At 56.6% G+C, this 27,142-nt stretch overlaps 1 protein-coding gene across 2 annotated transcripts in view; it reads right to left on the bottom strand.

The window, feature by feature from the left end:
* The window catches only part of SLIT3 (slit guidance ligand 3), a 517,570-nt gene that overhangs the window by 116,130 nt on the left and 374,298 nt on the right, over positions 1-27,142 (bottom strand). For both annotated transcript variants that reach the window (XM_055125249.1, XM_055125250.1), the window contains one exon: positions 152-223. In XM_055125249.1, coding sequence (XP_054981224.1) covers positions 152-223 — 72 coding nt within the window. The remainder of the gene's footprint in view (positions 1-151; positions 224-27,142) is intronic.

The raw sequence follows: 27,142 nt of genomic DNA, 5'->3' as shown, positions 1-27,142 counted from the left end.
ATCAACGGGACTCTGGGGTGGAGGGGGTGGGGCTTCCGGGATGCACGATGACCCTCCGCCTCTCTCCGGGCCCCCCTGACCCCCTGCCCTCCCGCCCTCCCGCCCGCCTCTGGCCCGGGAGCCCCGAGCTGACGCCGCGGCCGTCACTCACAGGTTCTTGACGTCGGCGATGCCCCGGAAGGCCTTCCGCGGGATGCCCAGGATCTGGTTCTCGCTCAGGTCCCTGGAGGGGGGAGAGAGGCAGCGTTAGAGCCAAGGCCGGTCTTCTCCGCGCAGCTCAGACGCAAACTGCAGCCCGGGAGCTGGGGGAGGGGCCGGGGGCTGCCACCAGTCACCGCCTCTGCCGGGATGGCCACAGGCCGGCAGGCCGAGGGCTGGGCTCCCTGGGTGGTCTCGAGTCTCAGGCCCCGAGCCAGGCTGCTGGGTCACTTGCTGCACGAGCACTCTCTCTCTCTCTCTCACACACACACACACACATGCACACACATGCACGCACGCACGCGCACACACACACACAAGGCACCTAATTCCTTGGTGTGCCCCCCCCCCCCGCCTCACCACGGGTCAGCGCTGCCCGATCCCCCCGTCACCCCACGCTCCCAGCCTTTGTCAGAGGGGGCCCACATTCGGCCCGCTGAGCTCCTGGTATGGGGCGGGGGCCGGGGAGGGGGCCTGGCCAGATCCAGAGGGGCCAGAGACCCCCAGGGGCTCCCCAGATCACCCGAGAGACAGGCCTGGGGAATTCAGATGCCTTTCCACAGGCCCATCCAACACGGGCGTGTGTGTGTGTGTGTGTGTGTGTGTGTGTGTGTGTCCTGGACCCTCCTGCCCACCGCCCCCGGCCCCCCGCACCCGAGACACGGCCCCTCCCACTGTGCTGCTCTGTACTCATTAGGACTCTCTGTTCCGCCCCAGACTTGGCTCTCGCGGCGGCCTGGGGGCTGGGGAGGGATCAATCCACCGCGAGCCGGGGAGCGACACGTCCCCGTCCTCAGGGACACCCGCCGTGACTGACACAGGCAGAGGGAACACGGGAAGGGGCCGGGGGAGAGGCGGGCTGGCGCTCAGTGCTCTCTGCTCTCTCCAGACTCGAAAGATGTGTTTTCTCTAACAGGTGGGAGCCAGTCAGGGCACAGGGAGGCCACAGCAGGCAAGTCACACACACACACACACACAGACACACACAGACACATAGACAGAGACACACACAGACACAGACACGCACAGATACACACAGACACATATAGACACACACGGACACACACAGACACACAGACACAGATATACACAGACACACACAGAACACACACAAACACAGATACACACAGATAGACACACATATGCACACAGACACAGATACACACAGACACACACAGACACACACAGACACAAATGCACACAGACACACAGACAGATATACACAGACACACACAGACACACAAACACAGATACACACAGATAGACACACAGATGAACACAGACACAGATACACACAGACACAAACAAACTCACAAACACATACAGACACATACAGATACAGACACACAGACATGCACAGATACACACAGACACACACAAATACAGACATGCAGACACACACACAGGCACAGATACAGACATACCCACAGCCACACACAGACACACAGATACAGACACACAGACACAGATACACACACAGATACAGACACACAGACACACAGATACAGACACACACAAACACAGAGTGAGGGTCCTGGGACAAGTGTTCTGAGCAGCAAACAAAAGCCCTGAGACAGGAAGGCTAAAAAGGCACCTGCGGGGCCAGAGCGATAGGCCAGTGGGTAGAGGGCATTTGCCTTGTATGCAGCTGACCCGGGTTCGATCCCCAGCATCCCTTAGGGTCCCCCGAGCACCGCCAGGGGTAATTCCTGGGCATCACTGGTATGACCCAAAACACCGCTACCCAGGGCCGGAGTAACAGCCACTGGGGAAGGTGCCTGCCCTGCACGTGGCCGACGAGGCCGGCCCCGTTCTGTCCCCTGAGCAACAGCAGGGAGAGCCCCCCATGGCCGGGTGGGGGGCGGCCCTGAGCACCACCAGGGCTGGCCCCCAAACAGAACAAGCAGGCGAGAAACAATGGCACCGGCCCGGACGGAGCCACAGCTGCACACGTTCCCGGTCGCCTCAGCCGATGGCCAGTGTGTGTGTGTGTGTGTGTGTGTGTGTGTGTGTGTGTGTGAACTCTGTTAGAACATCCGTCCAGATCACCCGATTGCCTCATCTGACAGCCAGTGTGTGTGTATGTGTGTATGTATGTATGTCTGTGTGTGTGTGTGTGTGTGTGTGTGAACTCTGTTAGAACATCCGTCCGGACCACCCGGTCCGCCTCAGCCGATGGCCAGTGTGTGTGTATGTGTGTGTGTGTGTGTGTGTGTGTGTGTGTATGTGTGTGTGTGTGTGTGCGAACTCTGTTAGAACACCCGTCCAGACCACTCCGTCCCCCACTGTCCCCCCATGTGGGTGTGTGGCCACCCCACGGCGGGTGCTCATGGGCTTGCCCTTAGAGGAGCGAGGACAGACGGTCCAGCCTGCGCGTGTGGGTAGGTGTGTGCAGCTCTGGGGTCAGGCTCCATCAGAGACACAGCAGGGCGGAGCCCCGAGAGCTGGGGGCACCGACAGGGCCCTGGGGAGAAGCCTGCGCGCCCGTCCCACCCTCACCTGCTGAGAAGGAGCTGACAGTGCCGGGGGGGGCATCTGGGGGCACCTGGTGAGACCCCAGAGCCAGGCTCGGGGCCCGGGGGTGGAGGGGTGGAGAATCCCCCTCTCTGGGTATTCCTGGGCCCGGGGCTGGAGAGCTGGGTGCCTCCCTCCACCCTCCGCCCCCCCCCCCCCATTTCCAGCCTCCCCCATCTGCACGTGACCTAAGGACATCGGGGTATTCCCAGGCCAGCTCCCCTGGTCGGGTCCAATTTGATGAGCGGGGCTCCGGCCTGGATTCGGGGTGCCAGAGCACCCTGGAGATAGCAGAGGTCAGCCCGTGACCTCGAGGGTCGTGTGTCTGCTTCCCACCAGCCCCCCCCCTCCCCAGCCTGTCATCCCACTAATGCGATTTCCCCCTGGCTTTGGGGCTGCCCCCCGAAGCCCTGCAGACCCCAAGCGCAGGCTGGGGGCCAGGACGCAAAGAGCTGAGGGGTGTGTGTGTGTGTGTGTGTGTGTGTGTGTGTGTGTGTGTGTGTGTGTGTGTGTCTGTGTGTGTGTGGTGGGGCGGGTGGAGGGATGGCAAAGGGGAGACATTTGGCGCTTGTCAACTATTATCCTGCCTGGAGGTGGACAAAGGGCCACCCGGGAGGGCAGCGTTTTAACCCCTTGGGCCCCAGGCAGTACGGAGGGAAGGATGAGGACCGCCCCCAGGCTCTGCTGTCGGGGGCTCAGCTCCAAGCTCTGGGGCCGGTAGCCCGCCCGGGTCTCCCTGTGGGAACCCCCGAGCCTGCCCTCACTCTAGGGGGGCTGTTCCCAGCATGGCTTCCTCCCCACCTGCCCATGGGATGTGCCCCTGATGGAGTCCCAGATGAGAAAAAAATAAAAGTAAAAATATGAAAGGTCGACGGCAGGGCCAGTATCTGCTGCCCGCGACGGTCTGCTAGCAGGTTCTATCCGTCCCACCTCCTGCTGAGGCTCTCTGGATTCTGACAGCGGAGCTGCCATCGTCCACGCGACTGTGTATTGATTTTATAACTACCTCCGGCGCGGAGTTCCTGATGGGGCCGGGGAAGGCGCAGGGCTGGGATATTCCCTTTCTTTCAATGATCTGGGGGTCTTTGTGAGAGAGAGAGAGAGAGAGAGACAGACAGACAGACAGAGAGAGAGAGAGACAGAGACAGAGAGAGAACCACCACATCGAACTGACTTAAAAAATGCTTATACCTCAAGAACTGAGTATTAAGAGTAGGGATATTCTTTTTTTAAAATTTATTCTTTTATTGAATCACCATGTGGAAAGTTACAAAGCTTTCAGGTTTAAGTCTCAGTTAAACAATGCTCGAACACCCATCCCTTCACCAGTGCACATATTCAACACCACCAAGAACCACAGTATAGCTCCCCCCTCCCCCCCACCTCCCCATCTCCCCATTCCGCATGTGTAACTGGTAAATTTTACTTTACTTTCACTTTAAAAGTAGGGATATTCTTGATAACCTTTCAATATTAACCACAATGACCAAAAGGAGACACACACACACACACACACACACACATACAGCGAGAGAGAGAGAGAGAGAGAGAGAGAGAGAGAGAGAGAGAGAGCGCGAGCGAGAACTACCGCATGGGACTGCCCCTTAAAAAATGCTCACACCTCAAGAACTGAGTATTAAAAGTAATAATGGGATATTCTTGATAACCTTTCGGTATCAATATTGCAAGCCACAATGCCCAATAGGAGAGAGAGAGATAGAGATAGATAGATAGAGAGAGAGAGAGAGAGAGAGAGAGAGGAAGAGGGAGAGGGAGAGGGAGAGGGAGGGAGAGAAGAAAAGCAAAAAGTGCCTGCCATAGAGACAGGGGGTGGGGGATGATATGGGAGGGAACCTGGGGACACTGGTGGTGCTGGGAAATGTACCCCGGTGGAGGGACGGGTGTTGGAACACTGTACGACTGAAACCCAATCATGAACAGTTTTGTAAGGGTCTGTCTCACTGATTCCGTAAAAAAGTAAAATAAAATAAAAAAAAAATTTAAAAACAACTAAGAGGAAGAGATTTTCCATCCATCTACGACGTGACACTCTTTCATATGTAATTCCGCACAGATGATGTGAGATCGTGTACTGACTCAGAATTAAGATTAAAGTGTCTTTACGTGTTGAAAACAAACCAGCCAAAAAGTGCTCACACCTGTGTGTCGGGTTCAAGAGCCTGGTGTGGACCGAGAGCTTGCTGGGGATGGAGGGTCCCGCTCATCTGAGGGAAACTGCTCAGAGAGGCTGAGGGACCAGATCTTGTGGAAAAAAAAAAAAAGAATCAACAAAAGGCAGGAGGCCGGGCGGGCGGCAGAAGGGTGGCGCTTTCTGACGGGGACGGAGCAAGGAGGCTGTGGGAGTGACACCCAGAGCTGGGAAAGGGGCCGTGGATCAAGACGCCTTTTTAAATAATTAGGGTTCTCAAAGACACGGACAACTGCATTAGCTAAAGTGCATTTTCCTGCTTCCGGAAAATGATTAACCGACAGATTATTCCCTCCCCGAACGCGAGGCCGCCTCGGCAAACCTCTTCAGGAGACGGTCAGTCACACAGGAGCTGGCCAGGAGCAATCCGTCCCCCTTCCAGCCAACCCGCCGCCTCCTCCGCCACCCCCCACCCCCGCCTTTTTAATTTACTAAAATGCTTTGGACGCAGATTAACTTTCTTTGCAAATTTATTATGGCTTCATCTACCTTGAAACGGGCCCGGGCGGACACTTTGATAAATGGATCGAAAAGGCCTGTCTAGTTCCAGGAGCTCTGGAAAAAGCTTCCCTGGCCTTCCCCCCGCCATGTCAGTGTGCTTTGTGCTTAGAGTGACAGTAAGTGACAGCGACCCGCCCCCCCCAGTGCCCCACCCTGACCCACCCCAGATGATCAGGCAAGCTCACCAGATGGGGGTGGAGTGGGGGGAGGGGAGAGAGAGCAGGAAAGCAGAGTCTTCCTGGCTGAAGGAGGTTTTGTGTGTGTGTGTGTGTGTGTGTGTGTGTGTGTGTGTGTGTGTTGTGTAGGGAGGGCTGGGTGACATCTGAGGTGACATCCAAGGCTCTGGGAGATCAAATGGAACGTTGGGACTTGCTCCCAGATGTCAATCAATCCTGGGAGATCCTGAAGCTACCCAAGGGGCTTTGGAAGCACCCCCTGAACTGGGGGGGCTCTTGTTTCTGAAGGGAATGTGGCCTTTTACGACCTGTATATAGCCAGTGACCCGGGGCTCTGGGCCTCAGTTTCCCTGCTGGCGCCATTCACTGTAGAGGCGTGGTGGGCAGAGCTGCAGAGTGTGGAGCACTCGGAAGCCTGGAGGGTCAGCCACCAATCGGCTGCACTTCTTTTCCTTTTCTTTCTTTTTTTTTTTCCTTTTGCTTTTTGGGTCACACCCGGTGACACTCAGGGGTCACTCCTGGCTCATGCATGCACTCAGGAATCACTCCTGGCGGTGCTCGGGGGACCCCCATGGGATGCTGGGAATCGAACCCGGGTCGGCTGCGTGCGAGGCAAACGCCCTCCCCGCTGGGCTATGGCTCTGGTCCCTGCACTTCTTTCTCTTTGTGACCGTGCGTCTGTTTGGCCCTAGGTCTGCTCGACTGACCGGAGATGTCCCTCCTCACGCTTCTCAGAATCTGTTCCCATTTGCGGAGCAGGAAACACTCAGGGGGCCAACATCCTTGCCCTAAAATCTGACGGAGGGGCTCACGCCTCCCTCCCTCCATCATCTAGATGGGAGTGCCCAGACCGGGTTCTGGATGCTTTGCTGTTGCTATATATATATATTTTTTGGGGGGTGAGGTGCTCAAGGGTTACTCCTGGCTCTCCCCTCAGCAGTCATTCCCGGCGGGACTTGGGGGAACTACAGGAGGTGCCAGGGAGGGGGGCGGGGATCCAACGTGGATCGGCGCATGCCAGGCAGGTCACCCTGGGGGCTGTGCTCTCTCTCCAGCTCTGGGTTTGGATGAAACAGGAGGGGCGGATTCCCGCGAGGAGGCCAGTCTTTGGTTAGACGGTCAGTCGGTCGGTCAGTCGGTCGGTCTCTGGGCCAGGGAGGGAGGGAGGAAGTGGCAGACTGCCGAGGTCCCTGGAGGAAGCAGGAAGTGGGGGGAAGACGCAGGATGGGGAAGGGGAGTTGGGGGCAGCAGGGCAGACTGGACCCTTTGTCCAACACCTGGGGAGGGAGAGGCTGGGCCTCCCAGCAGGGTGTCATCCAATGGGTGGCCAGAGATCACCCAAGACAGAAGCAAATTCCCTGCGCCTGCCGGCTCCCCTGAAGGCTGGACAGGGGTGACCTGGGCACCCAAAGGATGAGCTATGCCAGAGGGAGTCTAAAGACGCGGGAGATGAGGGTCAGCCACCGGGGCCCGAAACATGCAGAAGAAGAGGCTCCAAGGTGAGAATCTAGGAAGGCTTAAAAAAAAAAAAAAAGCTACAAGGACGAGAGATCCAGAGAGCTCAGGGGAGCTGAGTGACCAGAGCTAGTGGGTCCAACCCCGTCCAACCCCGTCTTCTTTGTCTGCCTCCCTAGACTGGGACCAATCAGGGGCCCTCCCAATGGCATTACAAAAAAAAAATCCATCAGCTCATGATTAGTCAGATGAGCAGGTCGCGGGGGAGCGATCTGAAAGCATTTATATGCAGACACCGCACTGGACTGGGGACAGGTCAAGACAAACACAGTTGCTCCCATTCCCTTGGACGGAGACTCGACCACTGGCCCACCCAGTTGTCGGAGACGGGCGGGGAGGTGGAGGGTGGGGAGGAGGAGGCCATTTGTACATTAGGGTTTTTTTTTTTATTGCTTTTTTTTTTTTTTTTTGGTCACACCCGGCAATGCACAGGGGTTACTCCTGGCTCTGCACTCAGGAATTACTCCTGGCGGTGCTCAGGGGACCATATGGGATGCTGGGATTTGAACCCGGGTCGGCCGCGTGCAAGGCAAACGGCCTACCCGCCGTGCTATCGCTCCAGCCCTACATTAGGGTTTGACCAGCATGAATGTGGGGGGAAAGTGTTTCAAAACCATCTCCCGATAACTCTGGCAGCAGACATTTCCTGGACGCTACCCACCCTGGCCGGGAGGGACGGAGCCCTCTCTCCCCACATCTAGTTGACGGGAATCTGCATCGCTCGGTGGACAGTCCAGTGCTCTGGGAACGAAAGCCCCTGGCCTGCTCGCTTTATTTTAAAAGCAACGGTGGGAGACAGATGCGCAGGAAGCATTGCTCCCCTGGGAGCGGGCAGGGCTGGGGGCTCACAATGTGGACGTCGGGGAAGATTGATCTGATCTGGAGAGGCGGCTCTCTCCTGCACCATTCATCTCAATAAGCCGGATGATACGCTTGGGAGTGGGTCACCGTCCAAACCAAATGACCGTTTCTCCCCCCGCCCCACACACACACCGCAGGGTGTCTTGCTCCGCCATCCTTTGTCCCAGGGAGATTCCAGAAGAGTCTGAAGAGAGCCCTTGGGAGCCACCCGATGAAGCAGAAGACTCCCTGACACCCGGGAACAAAAGCCCAGGCCGCGTCCTGCTGCTTTGAGGGGCAACGGGAGTTTCCTTAGCGTGTTCCCTGGCTCCCTCCTTCCTACTTGCCCTGGCGTTCTCGCGAGAAGCATGCCCAGTCTATAACACCGGGGGACACCGGCTCCTCCCGGTGTCAGGTGTCAGACCCCAGCACCCCGGGGGGCCGTCCTTCTGGGCTCGCGCGTCCAAACGCACGGACCCTTTGGGGACCTGGACAGAACGCAAGCACAGAGACGCTGCCGAGAGGAGCCGCAAGCTGGCTTGTCCTGGGACCAGCGGCAAGCTACTCTGCCTCTGAACTTGCTCTGCAGACCGCCTCGGACCACCGGCGCAGGGCGGGGTGGGGGTGGGGGGCTCACACAGCTGTGCCGGGTTCACGGTCCCCACCACCTCCTTGTCTTCCCCGGGGGTTACAGAAGAAAAGACCCTGTTTTCACGACTGCAGACACGTGCAAGAGTGCTGAGGGGGTAGGGCTGGAGCGATAGCACAGCGGGGAGGGCATTTGCCTTGCACTCAGCTGATCCGGGTTTGATTCCCAGCATCCCATATGGTCCCCCAAGCACCACCAGGAGTAATTCCTGAGTGCAGAGCCAGGAGTGACCCCTGTGCATAGATGGGTCTGATTCAAAAAGCCAAAGAGTGCCAAGGGGTTTCATCACATGCTTTTGGGCTCATCTTGCTAAGTGGACAGTTGGATAAAGACCAGGATGGTCTGAAGATGCTGTCTGGGGGTCACCAGAGCCCGGAAGCTGCTGTCCTCGGGGGGGGGGGTTCATCGTCTCATGGACAGGATTTACCCATGGTGCTTGGAAAACAAACAGGCACATGTCATGGAAAAGGAAACTTGGGGGGGGGGTGGGAGCGACAGTACACTGGGATGGGCGTTCACACACAGCTGACCCGGATTCGAGCCCCAGCTCCCCATAGGGCCCTCGGAACCCCGTCAGGAGTGATCCCTGAGCACAGAGCTAGAAGTGCTCCCAAAACAATTTAAATAGGACAATGGTAGTATGGGTTATACTGCCTTGAAGCTTGGTCTTGATTTAAAAGGTAGCACTGTCGTCCCATTGTTCATCGATTTGCTTGACTGGGCACCAGGAACGTCTCCATTGTGAGACCTGTTGTTACTGTTTTTGGCATATCAAATACGCCACGGGGAGCTTGCCAGGCTCTGTCTGCGGGCTAGATACTCTCGGTAGCTTGCCGGGCTCTCCCAGAGGGACAGAGGAATCGAACCTGGGTCGGCCACATGCAAGGCAAACACCCTACCCACTCTGCTATCGCTCCAGTACCCCCCCCCAAAAAAGAGGGGGAATAGGGCTTTGCTTCAGCTCCTGCAGAAGAGGGAGACCTGGGCAGGGACAGACGCAGCCAATCCTACTGGAGTTGGGTGAGGGGTGGAGAGGGGGCCGGCTTAGAGCGTGCGATCGACTTTTCTATACATTTGGAATTTTCCGTGATTAAAGAAATGCAGAGTTCTGGAACCCATCCCAGACTTCCGAAGACCTTGAGGCGTCTCAACCCCGAGCACGTCTGGGAGCACGGGCAGGCGGGCGGGTGCCTGGGATGCTCTCCGGTCTTTGAGAGCGTCGGTTTAATCTCCTAAACTGCCACTGGTATGCTTCTGGAACCCGGGACACGCTCTCGGTGGTGAACAAACATGTGTTTTTCAGAGGGGACTGCAACACGGCAAAGCCAATCACTATCTTCATGTTATTAGCATAAAGCCAACAAATAGGACATCTCATATTGATATACTTGGTTACCTGTGCACCTACTTACCTCATCTCAATGTCTCAGATAGTGATTTGTTTGGGGGCCATACCTGGCAGTGCTCGGGGCTTACTCCTCATTCTGTGCTCAGGGATCACCTCTTGAGGGGCTCGGGGGGTCGTGTGGGATTCTGGTCCTTGAACCTGGGCCACCGTGCACAGGGCAAGTAAGTGCCCTAGTGCTGGACTATCCCTCCAGCGCCTCTCAGGTAATTTTATTATTATTATTATTATTATTATTATTATTATTGTTTTTTGGGTCACACCCAGCGATGCCCAGGGGTTACTCCTGGCTCTGCACTCAGGAATCACTCCTGGCGGTGCTTGGGGGACCCTATGGGATGCCGGGGATCGAACCCAGGTCGGCCGCGTGCAAGGCAAATGCCCGCCCCGCTGTGCTATCGCTCTGGCCCCTCTCAGGTAATTTTAAAGAGGAGCATCTCGGGTTGAAGTGCAGAGAATGCACTCATTTGTGGAATATAAAATATCGTAACAGGAGACTAGCCCCCAAGGACAGGAGAGACAAGGGCCAGGAGGATTGCTCCACGGTGGGCAGCCTGTCTCCTGAGCTGGGGGAGAAGGCAGCTGGGATGGAGAAGGGGTCACTCAGTCAGTGATGGTTGGAGGGATGCTCGGGAGGGGAGATGTGTGCTGAGAGTAGATAAAGGACCACACGTGATGGCCTCTCAGTATCTGTAATCTGTATTGCAAACCATAATACCCATAAGGAGAGAGAGAGAGAGAGAGAGAGAGAGAGAGAGAGAGAGAGAGAGAGAGAGAGAGAGAGAGAGAGAAAGAGAAAGAAAGAGAGGGACAGAGACAGAGACAGAGAGAGGCAGAGAGAGAGATAAAGAGGGCAACTGTCTGCCATAGAGGCAGGGGAAGGAGTGGGATGGGGGAACGAGAGGGATCCTGGGGACATTGGTGGTGAGGAATGAATGTGCACTGGTGGAGGGAGGGGTGTTCCATCATTGTATGACTGAAACTCAAACATGAAAGTTTTGTAACTATCTCACGGTGATTCAATAAAAAAATAAAAGTGCAGAGACCACCCGTGTTTCAGGTATAAAAGGCTGTCAGCCTCGGTCGTGAGTCCCAGGGTGCAGGTTTGGGCTGGGGGCAGCCTGGCGGAGGGAGAGCGACATGTAATCTCTATGTTGGGACTGCGCAGGGCCCCGGGGTGGAGGAGGGAGAGCGTTCACGGCATCGTCCGGCCTTTCCTGGGCAGAGGCCAGCCCGGCACTCTGGCCTTCCCGCTCCTAAGGGGGACGGTTCTCCTGGGCGGCACTTAGGATGTTGTGAAATACTATCACGTCGGCATGAAATCAGCCTGCAGAGTCGCCGATGAGTTACTTCCTGCTCTTGTTTTTCCCCTTGCAAGTCCTTGGGATTGGGCATGTCTCGTACACCTCCCCGCAAAAGTGACCGGCCACCTTCCAAAGGCCCCAGTCGTCCCCCGGGGCCACTAGCGAGGGGACTGTGCAGCTCCAGAACCGAGCGGAGCTGGACTCGGGAGCTAACGGACCCGAGCACTGCCAGGGGAGGGAGAAAATCTCAGTCAACAGCACAAATCCAATGTGGCTGCTTCGGGAAGGGGTGAGAGGGGGAAGAGAGATAGAAAACACGGACGGGATGCAGCAAGGTGGACGCCTCCGAGCTGATCAGACGCGTCTCCAAAGTGGACCGGCAGAAGGCCAACAGGCTCGTGGAAAGATGCTCATTCCCTTCTCTTACTAGCAGAACCCAAAGCACATGAGTGACTGTAACCACAGCAGCAAGGGCTGGTGAGGGAGCGGAGGGGAAGGGGCCCGTATTCCCCGTGGGTGGAGGGGCAGCCACCATGGGGAAGCACGTCCGAGAGGCAGGAATGGGGGCCGGGCCATAGTTGGCAGCCTGCCTCACGAGCGGGGGAGAGAAGGCAGCTGGGACAGAGAAGGGATCGGCTAAGTCAAGGATGGAGGAATTGTCCGGGCTGGGAGGTGTGTGCTGAAAGTAGATGAAGGACCAAGTATGATATAAGCTCTCAGTGTCTGTATTGCAAACCATAATGCCCCCAAGTAGAGAGAGAGAGAGAGTATGGGGGAAACCGTCTGCCATGGAGGCAGGGGGAGGGTGGGAGAGGGGAGGGATACTGGGGACACTGGTGGTGGGGAATGTGCACTGGGGGAGGGATGGGTGTTGGATCATTGGGTGATTGAAACTCAGACATGAAAGCTTGTAACTGTGTCTCATGGTGACTCAATAATAAACTAAGAAAAAAAGGAAAAGAACGGGGGCCAGGGCTGGCACTCAAGTGCCAGGTGCGAGGCCCTGGGCTCCGTCCCCAGCCATGAGCCGGAAGAGGAAAGTGAAGGACAGAATTACCGCAGGATTCAGTTAAGCCACTTCTGGGCAGTCATTCGAGGCCATGAAGACACGAACCCAAGGAGACAGTTGCATGCCCCACCCCCGAGCATCTCCGTGCTAGCCCCGGGAGCTAAGGGTGGGACACAAACCAAGTGCCTCAAAGCAGAGCAGCGAGTGAAGAAGATGAGACCCCTCGACGGCGGGCTCAGTTTTGCCTCCACGTACACCTATGAGGAGAGATGACATCTGGCCATCTGCCACAACCTCAGGGCGGGGGTGGGGGGGGCCGAGAAGGGATGCTACTCGGTCAACGGAGTCAGGTAAAGAAATGAGACGGGAAAGATAGCAACGCAACCCCTCTGGCTCCTAAGACCAAAACCGTGACCCCCGGAAGGAAAAGGAGGGAGGGAGGGAGGGAGGGAGGGAGGGAGGGAGGGAGGGCAAACAAGGGTCAAACAGGGCCCACGAGACGATGACGGGCGGAAACAGAACCTGGTTGTGCTACGGCCCAGACAGACGTGGGCTGACAAGGCACCTGCAACGCATGTCGTGTGAGCACCCCCGTGCCACTCTGACTGGAATCAGTGAAGGCAGAAAGAAACCTCTGGGTGCAGGGAGCGAGGAGTCTGAAAGAGTCCCGTCACTCCACCCTCTTCCCTGGGAGTGGGGCATGTCCCCCACCCCACCCCCGTCACTACACTCGGAGCCTCTCGGGGACAGGCAGGGTAACTGATGCTTCCGGTGCAGACAGAAGCTCTCTTCACGAGATGACCCTACGCCGTGCCAACCGAGGCTCACAGCACTATGACCAAAGACGTCCAGCATGCGGCCGAGTGACTGAGCTTCCCAACAGCTCAGTAATCTCTGGGATTAGCACCCCGCAGTGACCAGGCAGTCCCGTGGGTAGGGCCGGGGGGTACCCTCTCGTGAACAGTCTGCTGACGTCCCTCCAGCCCTATCCCGACAGCCCTGAGGTGATGGAGGGGACCGTCACCCGCATTCTGCCTCCCGGCATCTGACCGGTCCATCCACGCGCCTGTGGGCGCGGACCCCGCAGGTCCCCCTGTCCTTGTGGGTGTCCTTATTACGTGTGCAGAGAGGAGATGCGGCCAATGACGTCAGGGTGAGGACCTGCTTGTGAGTCTGATCGGCCCCTTGCCAAGTTTCAAGCCCCATGAACTGTCCTGGCTGATTTTTTTGTTTGTTTGTTTTGTTTTCATCTTGCTGGAAAAATCAGTGTTTGGGGTGGGCGTTGGTGAGCCCAAAGGGTCCGAGCTGATAAGGACGGGGCGGTGTTTTGCCCGTGTCCATTTTGTGTGGAGCTACGCATCTGCCCGACGGAGTTCGGGAGAAGGCGTCCGATGCTACACCGCCTCCACCCTCCTCCGAAGCCGAGAAACTCCCCCTCCCGACCCTCCCCCCTCCCCCTCTGTCCCTCCTCTGTCCCTCCGCTCCCTCGGTGGCTTTCATCCCTAATTCGATTGTTCCAGCCAGCATGTCTAATGCTGACTGGACAGGGAAGGCAGGGGCGGCGGGGGGGGCGGGGGGCAGAGGCAAATTCATCTTGAGGAGTAGCTTTATGTAAATCGATTTCTTCTTCTTTTTTTTTTTTTGGCCCAAAGCTCGAGTGGAGCATTTGCTGATTAACTGGCTAAGCGTCCTCCGTCCCCGTCTTGGGAGAGGAGATGGCCTCGATGAAGCACTCTCTCTCCCCGTCACCAAGACGTCCCCATGCCAAAAAGCTTTTGCAATTAGGAGATGGAACCTCGGGGCGGGGAGGGGGGGGACGGGTGGGGGTTGTGGGGAGGTAGGGCCGGGGGGACGGTGATGGAATTGCTGGGAAATGAAGTGGGCGCCGTTGGCTTGCTTTGTGATGAATGGCTGACCTGACACTGTCGCTTGCCTCCCCAAGGTGACCTGGTGGCCTAGGGGCTGAGGTGCAATGTCTCGGGGAGGGCAGAGCTTCCCGTGCGGTGATCAGCAAAATTCAAAAAAGGGCGGGGGGGGGGTGAGTGTGTGTCTGGACGCAGCTTTCCTTGTGGATTCCAAGTTGATGTTTTCCGGTTACTATTTGGGTCCATTTCCTGGGGTTTTGGGAAGGAGAGGGCAAGACTGAAGCACTCCACTTGTTTTCTTTGTTCTATTATCTCCCCCCCCCCAACCCCTGGAAATACAAAGCAAATAAGGCCGCTCTCCCGTCAGTGTGCCCCTCTCAGCGCAAACACCAGCCCGAAGCAAACAGAGGGGACCTCTCTGATTTTGCCAAAAAGCTCCCTAGGGGGCAAATTAGGGACCTGGGACAGGTCAAAGTGCTTTTTGCTTTTTGGGTCACACCTGGCGGTGCACAGGGGTTACTCCTGGCTCTGCACTCAGGAATTACTCCTGGCAGTGCTCAGGGGACCCTATGGGATGCTGGGAATCGAACGTGGGTCGGCCACCTGCAAGGCAAACGCCCTCCCCGCCGTGCTATGGCTCCAGCCCATAATGTGGTCTTTCCCAAGGTTCACGTGGGTAAAGACTATGGCTGAGCCCAGGGCCTGAAGGTTCGCAGCTTTCCTGGTGCCCTCTCGTGGGTCAAACTGTCTGCGTGATTTCCTGTCTTTGGTTTGTGGATGACGGGGAAGAACCCCCAAGCTCTGGGAATTCTCCTCCAGGTCTAGGCTGTCCCTTAGACTTATAATAAAGATCTTTTTTTGGGGGGAGGGGTCATATCCAGCTGTGCTCAGGGCTTGCTCCTGGCTCTGTGCTCAGGGATCTCTTGGGTGGGCTCAGGGAAACATCTGTGGTGTCGGGGAGCCAACCTGGGCTGACCACGTGCTAGGTGCCAGTGCCTGCTGTCCTACCAGAGGCTTCCACCGGGGCCTGGCGCCCTCCTCTCCCCGCCTCCTGGTGCTAGGGGGTGCTTGATTGACAACCCAAGGCTCTGGTGTGGAGAGCCGGCTGCGGAAACCTCCAGGGGAGACGGCAGGGAACAGGAAGACGGGGAGGAAGGCTCAGCCTTTCTTTTTGTTTTTGGCTTTTGGGGTCACACCCGGTGATGCTCAGGGGTTTACTTCTGGCTCTGTCTGCACTCAGGAATCACTCCTGGCGGTGCTCAAGGGACCCTATGGGATGCCGGGGATCGAACCCGGGTCAGCTGCGTGCAAGGCAAACGCCCTCCCCGCTGTACTGTTGCTCCGGCTCAGGGCGGGGGGGACAGGTGGGGGCTAAGCCTTGGCCCCTTAAACCTCTCCCCGGGAAGAGGCTGGAGAACTGATGGCCGCGGGCCGGGGGCTCCTACAGGATGCAGCAGCAGTGAAAGGCTTCTGAGCACTGCGAGGCCACCGTGAGCTGAAGGCCACGGGACAGACCCAAGACGCTCCTGACCACACAAACCCCCGTTTGTCCTCCAGGAGCCGGGCCGTGGTGGGTGGGGGGAGGGGAGGGTCTCGGGCGGAAGCAGTCTAGGCAGGCCCGGGATGAGCAGGTTTGCACCCGCACGTGACTAACCAATAGCAGGTTTCTGGGGGCAGGATTAAGTCTGTGCTGAGGGGGCAGCGGTGACGGGGACGTGAGCATGTGCCGCAGAGGGGGCTGTGTTTGGGGGAGCGCCTCTGCCCCCCGCAGATCAGGAGAACGGAGCGGGTGAGACTCCCGCTAGCAAAGGAGGCTCTTGGAGCACGGAGCTTTGGGAGCTGACAGGAGCTGGTGATGGGGAGAGAGAGAGACAGAGACAGAGACAGAGACAGAGAGAGACAGTGACAGAGAGAGATAGAGAGACACATACAAAGAGATACACAGAGAGAGGCAGAGACAGCGACAGAGACAGAGAGAGACAGAGAGACAGAGAGACACAGAGACACACACAGATACACAGAGAAACAGAGAGAGACACCGACAGAGACAGAGAGAGACACAGAGAGACACAGAGACACAGAGAGACAGAGAGACAGAGAGAGGAAAAGCGAAAGACAGAGACAGAGAGAGGCAGAGAGACATACAGAGAGATACAGAGAGAGAGACAGAGAGAGGCAGAGACAGAGACAGAGAGAGACACACACACAAAGACACAGAGACACACACAGAGATACACAGAGAAACAGAGACACCGACAGAGACAGAGACAGACAGAGACTGAGACACAGAGACACAGAGAGATACAGAGAGACAGAGAGAAAAAGTGAAAGACAGAGACAGAGAGAGACAGAGAGACACACAGAGAGATAAACAGGGAGAGACAGAGAGAGATATACAGAAAGGAGAGAGAGACAGAAGAGAGAGAGAAAGAGAGAGACAAAAGAGAGAGAGAGAAAGAGAGAGAGAGGGAGGGAGACAGAGAGAGAGAGAGGGAGGGAGGGGGAGAGAGAATCCTCCGGGTCACACGGAGAGACCAGGACGCTGTCACAGAGCCCGAGGACCACAAGCAAAACGGGGGTTTCGCCCAGGAGAGGCTGGCTGGGGGGTCAACACACTCGCCATCCTTCGGGAGCACGTGGAGCCAGTTCCCCTCTTCCCGGCCCTCCGACGCGGGCAGGCAGGTGGAGAGCGGCCAGGGCCAGTGTCCAGGTGGGCCCTGCTGGCCCCAAGCAGCCTGGGCACCCTAGTAGCACGGCAATGATGGGGGGGCTCATTTCTAGGGGGGGCTGCCATGCAGACTGCAGACTGGGACTACGGAAATCAGATGCGGCCTGCGGGCCAGGCAGGGCCGAGGGGACAGTGAGGGTGATGTCCGTCGCCTGCCAGAAGGGTGGGCCCCCTCTGCAGGTAGCCTCTCCAGAAAGGACACCAAGGACTCTGGCCTCGCCTGTAACCACCCCCCGGGGAAGGCGGCTGCTGCCGGGAAGGAGGGCGGCAGGAGGCCGGCCTCCTCGAGGGGCTGCGGGAAACTGGGGGCCAGGAGCCAGGGGCCCTAGGGAGCAGCTGGCGAGAGGCAGAGGGACCCGCCAAGGCCTGCAGACGCTGGGAGGGATGAGGAAAGGGAGACGGAGGCCGGCGGGCAGACGGTGGGGGGCTGGCCATAGAGGGGAGGCCCGCAGAAGGACAGCTGTCCGGAGGGCAGGAGGCAGGACAGAGCTGAGGACAGCGTGAGGGGAAAGGACGCGAGAGCACCAGCAAGGGGGACGCGCACGCAGAGAGTCGGTCAGCCAGGGCCGGAGACTCGGGGGGCGGCCGGAGAGAGGCCGGGTGTGAGTGGAGCAGGGCTGAGGACCAACGGGGGCTCAGGTGGGGACCCTCCGGGGGTGGGAGCCGAGTGGGGGCACCGAGGCCTCTCTCTGGAAGGTTCTGAGCCCCTGAGCTTTTGCAGGAACGACGCAGAAGCCTCCCGGATTGGGGGTGGGGTGGGGTAGGGGGTCCAGGGCCTCTTCCCCAGGGGCTACAGGGACTTCGGGGGGTGGACAGGTGGACGAGAAGGCCTGTCCCTCTGTGTTCTGGCCCTGCTCTGAGCTGGGGGGGTGGGTCCCTGCCACCCCCACACCCCTTTTGCTCCAGGCCCCTCCCCTGCCCGCCCTTCCCGTCTCTGTGGCTGAGCCCGCAGCCCTCAAACTTTTCCCATTACGAAGCGAGTTTTTCAAAGCTGCATCTCACATTCCCAGGCACATACTTAAAGCCCCGGTGGCAGGAGCCATCGATCCCGAGCCACATCCTCTAGTATCTTAAGTTTACCCCGAGGACCGTTTGATTTAATTAACTCGGTGCTTGATTAATATAAATATTCTCCTATTGATCATAAGCGGGCCTGACAGGCGCGCGGGCGGGCTCGGGCCCCGTCCGCCCCCTCCGAGTGGCACCACTTAGAGGAGAAGCTGGCCCGGGATCAAGGAGAGTGGCAGCCAAAGGTCCCCCGAGACGGCAGACAGATGAATCTAGAGCAGTTTTATGGACGGAGACTTTAATAATAATAAAAAAAAGAAGATTCCGGCTCCGAGCCTCTCCGCAGCGCCGGCATATGGAAATGAGCTATGAAAACGGTCCCGGCTTCCGCGTATCAATTAGGCATGTCAATACCTTAATGAAATGGCTCCACTTAACGAGATTTATACCAACGAATATGTTTTATAGTTATAATAGCTTTTTTGGCCACTGTTCAAAATATCAAATAAATCGTGGAAAGGGAATTTAAAAAAAAAAAAGAGAGAGAGATAATTGATGCTCTGAAGCAAAGCCAGTGTTCTCCTCCATCCCCCTGCCACCCCGTCTTCACACTGTCTACACCCGCACAAAAAAGCCCTTCTGGATGGAGGCTGGATAGAAAGGAGCCGGATAGACAGGCTTCTGGCCCGGTGCAAGAGCTTTTGTGCCCTGTTTCTTTTCTTTTCTTAATTTTTTTTTCTTTTTGGGTCACACCCGGCAATGCACAGGGGTTACTCCTGGCTCATGCACTCAGGAATGACTCCTGGCGGTGCTCGGGGGACCCTATGGGATGCTGGGAATCGAACCCAGGTCGGCCGCGTGCAAGGCAAACGCCCTCCCCGCTGTGCTATCACTCCAGCCCCTTGCGCCCTGTTTCTAAGCTGTCTGAGCAGTGCTTGATTGGAAGCGTCACGCTCTGAGCCCGTGAATGCTCTCACTTGCCTCCAACTCTTTGGAGCTTGTTTCTAGGATTATGGGGGTCTGGAGCCCCCGATCGTTACACCCCTCATCGATTAGGCTCCATCCCGACACACATCCCCCGGCAGGACAGGAGACAAACCCCCGAGGGACACAGGACCGGGGCCAGAGGCACACGCGGAATCTCTTTCTACACTGAAGTAGAAGCCAGGGTAAACGAAAACTTTCTTTGTGGGGTGGGGGCTACGCCTGGCGGTGCCCAGGGCTCTCTCCTGGTTCTGCATGCCAGGTTTGTCCCTGGCAGGGCTCCGGGGACCCTACGGGGCCTCAGGGATCCAACCCGGTGGTCTTTGTGCAAGGCAGGCGGACTATCACTCCGGCCCCCAAAACGTTACCTTGAGTGTGTGGGAGGCCGCACTCCTGGCAGGGCTCAGGGGGCCAGCTGGGCGCTCTGGGGCCACTCCTGGCGGGGACCACACAGAACCCAGTTCTCAAGGGCGCAGAACCCGAGCCCCGCTCACGGGCCTACTCTGTCAGTCCTTCTGAACTGTTGGCGCGACACGGGCTTTCTGAGCGTGTCCCTGCCTGCTCCCTCCAAGGTGAGAAAACGGAGCCGTTCCCCCTCTTCCCTCAGGCCCAGGAGCTGTGGAGTAAATGTTCCAAGCAAGGAGGGGGGGGCGGCTATGCTTGAGGCAGACTCGGCTACACACACACACACAGACACACAGACACACACACCACACCACACACACACACCCACCACACCACACCCACCACACCACACACACACACACACACACCACACACACTTTCTCTCTCTCTCTCTCTCTCTCTCTCTCTCTCTTTCTCCAGCTCCCTCCTGATCTTTCCTGCTAAGTTGAGGACACAAAATATCGCGGAAATATCTGCAATTTTTCTCTCCTGGGCATCAAGTCTTTGCCCTTCCTCTGCCAGGACCCAGCGACGACATCCTGGAGGAAAATGACAAGTTCTGACTCTTTTGCTTCATGTTTGAGAAACAAACAAACAAAAAACCAACTTCATTTGGCTTTTTTTTTTTTTTTTTGCTCAGTCTCTTCTACATACACATAAGACGAGTCCCATCACAACGTTAAGCGACGCCCCCTGGGCTTACCCAGAATGAAATTTATTTCTGCTCTGTTGTCAGGCTGCTTAGCTTTGAGTCGAGGCACTGTCCCCAGTTAACTGCGTCACCCTCGGTTCTCTGTCACAATCACCCTTTGGGCCACATGGTTGAAGCAGCGTTCCTGCTCCTGGTCTCGGGGTGCACACTTCCTGAGCCCCACGCCACGACCCTCCCCTGCTCACCTGAAATGTTCAGTTTCTTACCGAGACACATCTCACTCCCTGGTGCCATGCTGACACCTGGGTATGAATAAGGGTCGGCGGGGCTGCGGGGGGGGGGGGGGGGGTTCCAAAGAGGTGAGACGGAGGATGCATTATTCAAGAAGCACCTGGGACCGACAGACACCCCAGGTTAAGTGGCAACTGAGCACCTGAACCTCAGTTCCTGCTGAAGCTCGTTGGCCCATGGTCCGACTGCTAGAAAATGGAGCACCAAGAGAGGTGAGGGCTAGAGGAATCCTGGGGCTTTGGGCACTGCCAGAGAGCAAGAAACGGCGAGTCCTGACTTCCACCCTCCCCCCACTGCCACACACACACACACACACACACACACACACACACACACACACACACACACACACACACCCCTCAGGGGCTGCAGGGCCCGGCTCTGCAATGTGTTTCCAGAGAGAAAGCATCTGCTCCTCTCCCGTCCACCCTCTGAACTGCAGAGTTGGAGACGCAAAAGACAAATGGGGAAAACGGAATCTTATCACGGTGCGCTGTGCTTCAAAAGCAACGCGGAAAGGATCAAAACTCCCGCCGTGGATGAAAACTTATGACAGGTTTGGTCCAACCCTTCAGGGCCTCTGCCTTGCTCACTGTTCACAGCAAGAAAGGGACAGCGAAGGCATGTGATGGGGGGTGGGGGGTCCTTCTCCAATCAAGTGTCTTTTCTCAGATGTAGTACATTTCGCACTTGGCGATTCATTTGTGGGAACCATGACTTCTCTGGAAAAAGCTTAGAGGAAGCAGGATGAACACTGGGCTGTTTATGTTTATTTAGTTATTTATTTCTTTGCTTTTTGGGTCACACCTGGCCATGCTCAGGGGTTCCTCCTGGCTCTGCACTCAGGAATGACTCCTTGCGATGCTTGGGGGACCCTATGGGATGCTGGGAATCGAACCCAGGTCGGCCGCATGCAAGGCAAACGCCCTACCCGCTGTGCTATCGCTCCAGCCCCTATGTTTAATTAAAAAAAAATAAGGAAGGAAAGGAAAGAGGCAAAGATTCATTGTGTCTGTGCATGACTATGGATTTGGATGAAAGTGCCTCAGGAAAGTTCTGTTTAAAGGAACTAGAAGAACACAATGAAAGTAGCCAGTTTGTCTAATGGGTTTGTTTGTCTAACAGGGTCAGTGTGTCATCCTGGTCAAATACCAATGGAGATTTTCAGGGATAAAAAAGAAGAATTAAAAATTCTCATTGGGTGCCGGAGAGATACTGCAGTAGGGAGGGCGCAGGGCGCTTGCCTGGCATGCAGCTGGCCTGAATTCCATCCCCGGGCACCCCCTATGTTCCCCCCAACCCCCCCACCCCCACCCAAGACTGATCCCAGGAATAAGCCCTGAGCACTGTCAGCTGTGGCCCCTCAAAAAGGAACAACAACAGAAAGATGAGATTGTGCTACCGGGGACAAGATGGATGGGATTTGAGGTGACGCTGTTACGTGAAATAAGTGTAACAGCGAGGGACAATTTCTGGCTGGTTTTGCTCATACGTGGAACCTGAACCACAAAAGCACGTGAACTGCAAGATGCAGTGACGCCAGCTCTGGACGCGGCGAAGGGCCTGGTGATGGCAGAGGGGAGGGAGGGCGGGAGAGGCGGGTGTCGGGGGGTCAGATGCTGTGTGAGATGCTGCAGGAAGGTTAGTGGTGGAGGGGGGACAATGACGCATCTAGAGGGGTATAAGGCTGAAAGTCTGAAATTCTCGATTCGTGTAAAGCAACGATAAACTCAAGGGCAAAAACTGTCTAGATCCCAGGGAAGAGAGAGAGACAGGAGTGTGTGTGTGTGTGTGTGTGTGTGTGTGTGTGTGTGTGTGTGTGCGCGCGCATACGCACGCAGGCAGTATCAGGGGATGTTAATGAGACTTGCTACCCTTATAACCAAACCCAATTAAAATCAGGGGGATTTTAAAGAAAAACTCAGGGGCTGGAGCGATAGCACAGCGGGGACGGCGTTTGCCTTGCACGCGGCCGACCCGGGTTTGATTCCCAGCATCCCATAGGGTCCCACGAGCCCTACCAGTAGTCATTCCGAGTGCGTGATCCAGGAGTAACCCCTGAGCATGGCCAAATGTGACCCAAAAAGCAAAAGAAAAGGAAAAACTCATTTTTTGGGGTGGGCCACACCGGGCAACAATGCTCAGGGGTTACTCCTGGCTCTGTGCTCAAGGATCACTCCTGGCAGTGCTCTGGGGACCCTCTGGGATGCCGGGGATGGAACTGGGTCAGCTGTGTGCAAGGCAAACACCCTCTCCCTGCCGTCTTATTGCTCCCAGTTCCAGTACTTAATAACTTCTGCTATTTCTGTTTAAAAAAATTTTTTTTTCTCATAGCAAAGCACTCACGAGCCAATTGTGTGTGTTTCCAGGCCCGTATGAAGGCTCTGCATCGGGGCTTCCCTTTTCCGTCCCCGGCAGCAAGGATGGAACGTCTGTGTTTTTCTCCCAGGAGATTTCCTGCATCTGTGAGTCAGTGGCGGAGGCTGCGTGTCCCCCCCTCTCCCCATCCCTGCCTGCCGCCATCTGCGCTGGGCCGTGCAGGACCAAGACTGACCTGGCCCTGGAACCTGGTGGCGAGGGAGAAAGGGTGGACCCCCAGGCCCACGGTGGGGGCAGGGGGAGTGAGTCTGGGTGGGCTGTGTGCAAGATAAGCACCTAATCTGCCGTCCGATCACTCCAGCTCCGACCCGAGAGAAACGAAATTGTGAATGAAAGCCAAAGAGAGCAAGGGATCAGTGAGACTTCCTTTCCCACCTGCGAGATGCCCGCCACACTCCCGGCCACAAAACAAGCAAAGGGGAAACGGCAAGAACCAGCAGTAAGAAAGGAAAGACAAAAAAAATAAAGGAAAGGAAGAAAGAAAAAAGGACAACTGTGTCTTACTGTGGCTTACTGTGTCACTGCGGCTTACTAGTCACTGTGGCTTACTACAGCTTTTTCTTGTTCTGAAATAATACAAAAAAAATAAAACAACCCAAAAGTGGAGCATACAACCATTAACAACATGTGAGTAATCTCTTACAGGAGGGCTTCATGGCTCCTGGGTAAAATATGCCAACCTCCACACCCTTCTCTCTAAGAAACTTTTTTGGGATCATTTTTAGCGAATTATTCATAACAAGCCATACAAGATACACTATTTCGGTTCTTCTTTGGGGTCAGGGACTGGGGTTTGAGATGGAAACATCTGAAAGACGGTGGCAGGAAGGTGTCACCGTGGTGGGATCGGTGTTCGAATGTTAACTGCAATCAAATACTGTGAACAACTTTATATATATATATAAAAAAAAAAGCCGAGCATCTGATTAAGTTCACGGCAATTTCCCCTGCTTTGATTATCCTAGATTGGACATGAAGTACGATAAAGACATTCAAGCTGTATTTCAGATAAATATTTTCCAGGCAGGCCTGCCAGGGGAGGGCTGCAGTTCCCCCGGCCACTTTTTTTGGGGGGTTGGGGGGCACACTAGAATGCTGAGAGGTGAGGAGGGAGATTACTCCTGCCTCTGTGCTCTGACACTGGTGGTGCTCAGGGTGCCAATTGGTACCGGGGATTAGACCTGGGTCCCCCCCACCACCACCACCACCAGCCCTGTGAGCCACCTGTCTGAGCACCAGCCCCGTGAGCCCTTTCTCTCACAGTCTGTCCCTGAGGACCGATATCTGTATGTGCTTTGGGTCACACCCAGTGATGCTCAGGGTTTTACTCCTGGCGGTGCCAGGGGGCCCGATGGGATGCCGGGGATAGAGCCCGGGTCGGCCACGGGCCAGGCAAACGCCCTCCCCCGCTGAGTGACCCCTCGGGCCCAGAGGATCAATACTGAGGGCTGCCTTTGGCTGCACACGGAGTGGCTCCGAGCCTGCGGTGCAAACTGGTGTTGATTCTGGCTCGAGCATTCTCAGGAAAGAGTCCGAGTGACGCTCTGGAACTCGAAACATGTACGTGAAGAGCTGAGTTTTGGCTGCTGTTGATGCCCCCCTCCCGAACAAGCCCACCCTTGTCACACAAGCCCACCCTCGTCAGCCATCCTTCAACCCTCCTGTGACCATGGCACAAAGCATGGGACTCGCTGGTGAGCAGCTTCCAGTGCTCGGAGGTGGGCCCTGTCCGCACGGACCCTCACCCTCAGGTGACACTCCTGGGACCCCCGGAAATTCGTCTCAGAAGACGCACTGCTCGGATCGTACGGGAATGATCGCCTCTGCCCACGCCACACGGTCCCTTGCAGGCACTTGAGTTGTGATCCCAGCATTTGCCGGCGTGGAGATCCATGCAGAACCAAGAGGCGGGCGGCACCCCACAGTGGCCCCCTGTCTCGTCCCCTCCCGGCCTGGCACCTGGCCACTGGCCTGGCCCTGCCTGTGCTCCCTCGAGCTCAGAAGCCTGGACCCTGGACGCGTCTGTTGAGGGAGGCGACTTGGGTGTCTCTTCCCAGACCCGCCCGCACCCCCCCACCCCCACCCCGACCCCACAGCACCTTCCGCTTTAGACTTTAGGTCTGTTAACCCGCCCTGTTGAAAATGTGCGCTGACCCCCTTTCTCTAGGACACGGGCAGAGGGCTGCGACTCCGGGTGGGGGAGGGGCGCTGAACCCAGGCAGAATCAGGCCAGCCCCGCTGAAAAGCAGTGCCCGAGAGACCCCCTCTCCTTGGAGCGAGTGGAGCAACCCCTCCCCCCGCCAAGAGCCCGCAGCTCCCCCCCCTCCCCGGGTCCACTTGCTCCTTAGCTCTGGAGGTGAAATCTGGTTACCAGAAGGTCAGCAGAACTGACCCCTGCATCGTCACAGAAGAGCCAAGCACTCACCCCTTCTGCCTCTTCTCTCTCTCTCCCCTTCTCTCCCCTCTTTCTCTCCCCCTTCTCTTTCTCTCTCCCCTTCTCTTTCTCTCTCCCCTTCTTTCTCTCTCCCCTTCTCTTTCTCTCTCCCCTTCTCTTTCTCTCTCCCCTTCTTTCTCCCCTTCTCTTTCTCTCTCCCCTTATTTCTCGCTCCTCTTCTCTCTTTTTCCTCTCTCCCCTTCCCTCTTTCTCTCTCTTTCTCTCACTCCTCTTCTCTCTTTTTCTCTCCCCTTCTCTTTCTCTCTCCCCTTTTCTATCTCTTTCCCCTTCTTTCTCTCTCTCCTCTTTCTCTCTCCTTTCTCTCTCCCCTTCTTTCTCTCTCTCCTCTTTCTCTCTCCTTTCTCTCTCCCCTTCTTTCTCTCTCTCCTCTTTTCTCTTTCTCTCTCTCCCCTTATCTCTCCCCTTCTTTCTCTCTCTCCTCTTTTCTCTTTCTCTCTCCCCTTCTTTCTCTCTCTCCTCTTTCTCTCCTTTCTCTCTCTCCTCTTTCTCTCTCTCCTTCTCTTTCTTTCGCTCTCCTTTCTTTCTCTCTCCCCTCTTTCTCTTGCTCCCCTTCTCTTTCTCTCTCCCTTTCTCATTCTCTCACTCCCTCTTCCTCACACTCTCTCTCCTCTCAGTCTCACTCTCATTCTCACTTTCTCTCACTCTGTCTCTCTTTTCCTCTCTCCTTCCTTCTTCCCTCCACCTCCCTCCCTCTCCATTCTGCAGACTGAGTCCGTAGCCCCCAGCGATCTCGGGAGAGCCTGGTGTCACGGACAGAGCCCAGTGCCTGACTCCAGAGCCATCACCCTCTGCCACCCGCTGCCCCCTGCTTCCCTCCTCCTCCTCACTGGGACCGGAACTGACAACCCCCTCCCCTGGGACGCGCATGTCACACTTCACAGACAAGAGACCAAGGCGCAGGTACTCGTGCTGGGCTCTACCCCCGGGTTCTGCACGGCCCTGGGCTCCCTCCGGAGCTGTCCCTTGGGGACGGCTGATCTCAGCTCCTGACCGGTGCAGCATCCATGCACCCCTGAGCCCGGCAGCCAAGTATCTCCCTTAGGGATTCTGCCCTTTTCCTGCGGGAGAGTCACAGGACCGAATCTCTTTGGTATTTGGAAGCACCAAAATCTGGGGCTCGCGGTGGGCACCGGCGGGTGCCCGAGTCTTCCCCACTGACCCCACTTGGCACTTGGGGCCGCCAGTGCTCAGAGCTGGATTTGGAAACGCCACAGACTAAGGCGAGTGGCTGAGGCTGTGCTTTCCCCTCTTTCTGGGTCAGAGAAACGGCGGTGTTCAAGCCCTGCACCCCCCACCACCACCCCCCTAACTCAGCCACTTCCTCCCCGCACTCAAACTGCTCTTAGGAATCAAATACAGACCCGGGTTGAAAGAAAAAATAAAACCCCAACAAGATAACAGATACTAAACCGAGCCCAAACTGCTCCCTCCCTCCCTCCCTCCCTCCGATCTCTTCTTTCTCTCCAGACCTTCATATTTTTTTGTGTATTTTTCTTGAAAATGTTTATAGATGTGCTGACACACAGACGGATGACTTAGGATCAGTGAGGGGAAAAAAAAAATCAATAGAACACAAACGCCGCTCGACATTTTTCTCCGCTAACTGCTATCTCCCCCCTCCCCCATTATCTGCGTATGTCCCTCTGACAACACTTTTCACTGGCCACCCACGATCATCCAGGGATGCTTCAAAAAAAAAAAAAAAAGACCCCCGGTGGAAGGCAGGCCCCGTGGCGCGTAGGGGAACAGTGAAATCTCACGGCCGGGGATCACGACGGATGCAACGATCTGTGCATTAGAAAATTCCCTCTGGGTGCAGTTGCTGAGTCTAAAAGGGGTCCCTGCACTTCTGCACTTCCGCTTTTGATGAATATCACCCGGGGTGGAGGGGGCGCCCGCAAGAGGCTGCACTAATTCTATTTATCCTGGGCAGCTTGCACTGACTCCCACGCCTCAGAGTCCCCACGGAGCAACGCGGCACGACGGCTAATGTCGCGGGCAGCATCCGAATGAGCCCAGGCCGGGGATGGGCCTTCTCATCCCGGCCGGAGGGCA

This window comes from Sorex araneus, chromosome 2, assembly GCF_027595985.1.
Source record: "Sorex araneus isolate mSorAra2 chromosome 2, mSorAra2.pri, whole genome shotgun sequence".
Taxonomy (NCBI): Eukaryota; Metazoa; Chordata; class Mammalia; order Eulipotyphla; family Soricidae; genus Sorex; species Sorex araneus.
The sequence above is the reverse complement of the archived record's forward strand: the minus strand, read 5'-3'. Positions and strand labels throughout refer to the sequence as shown.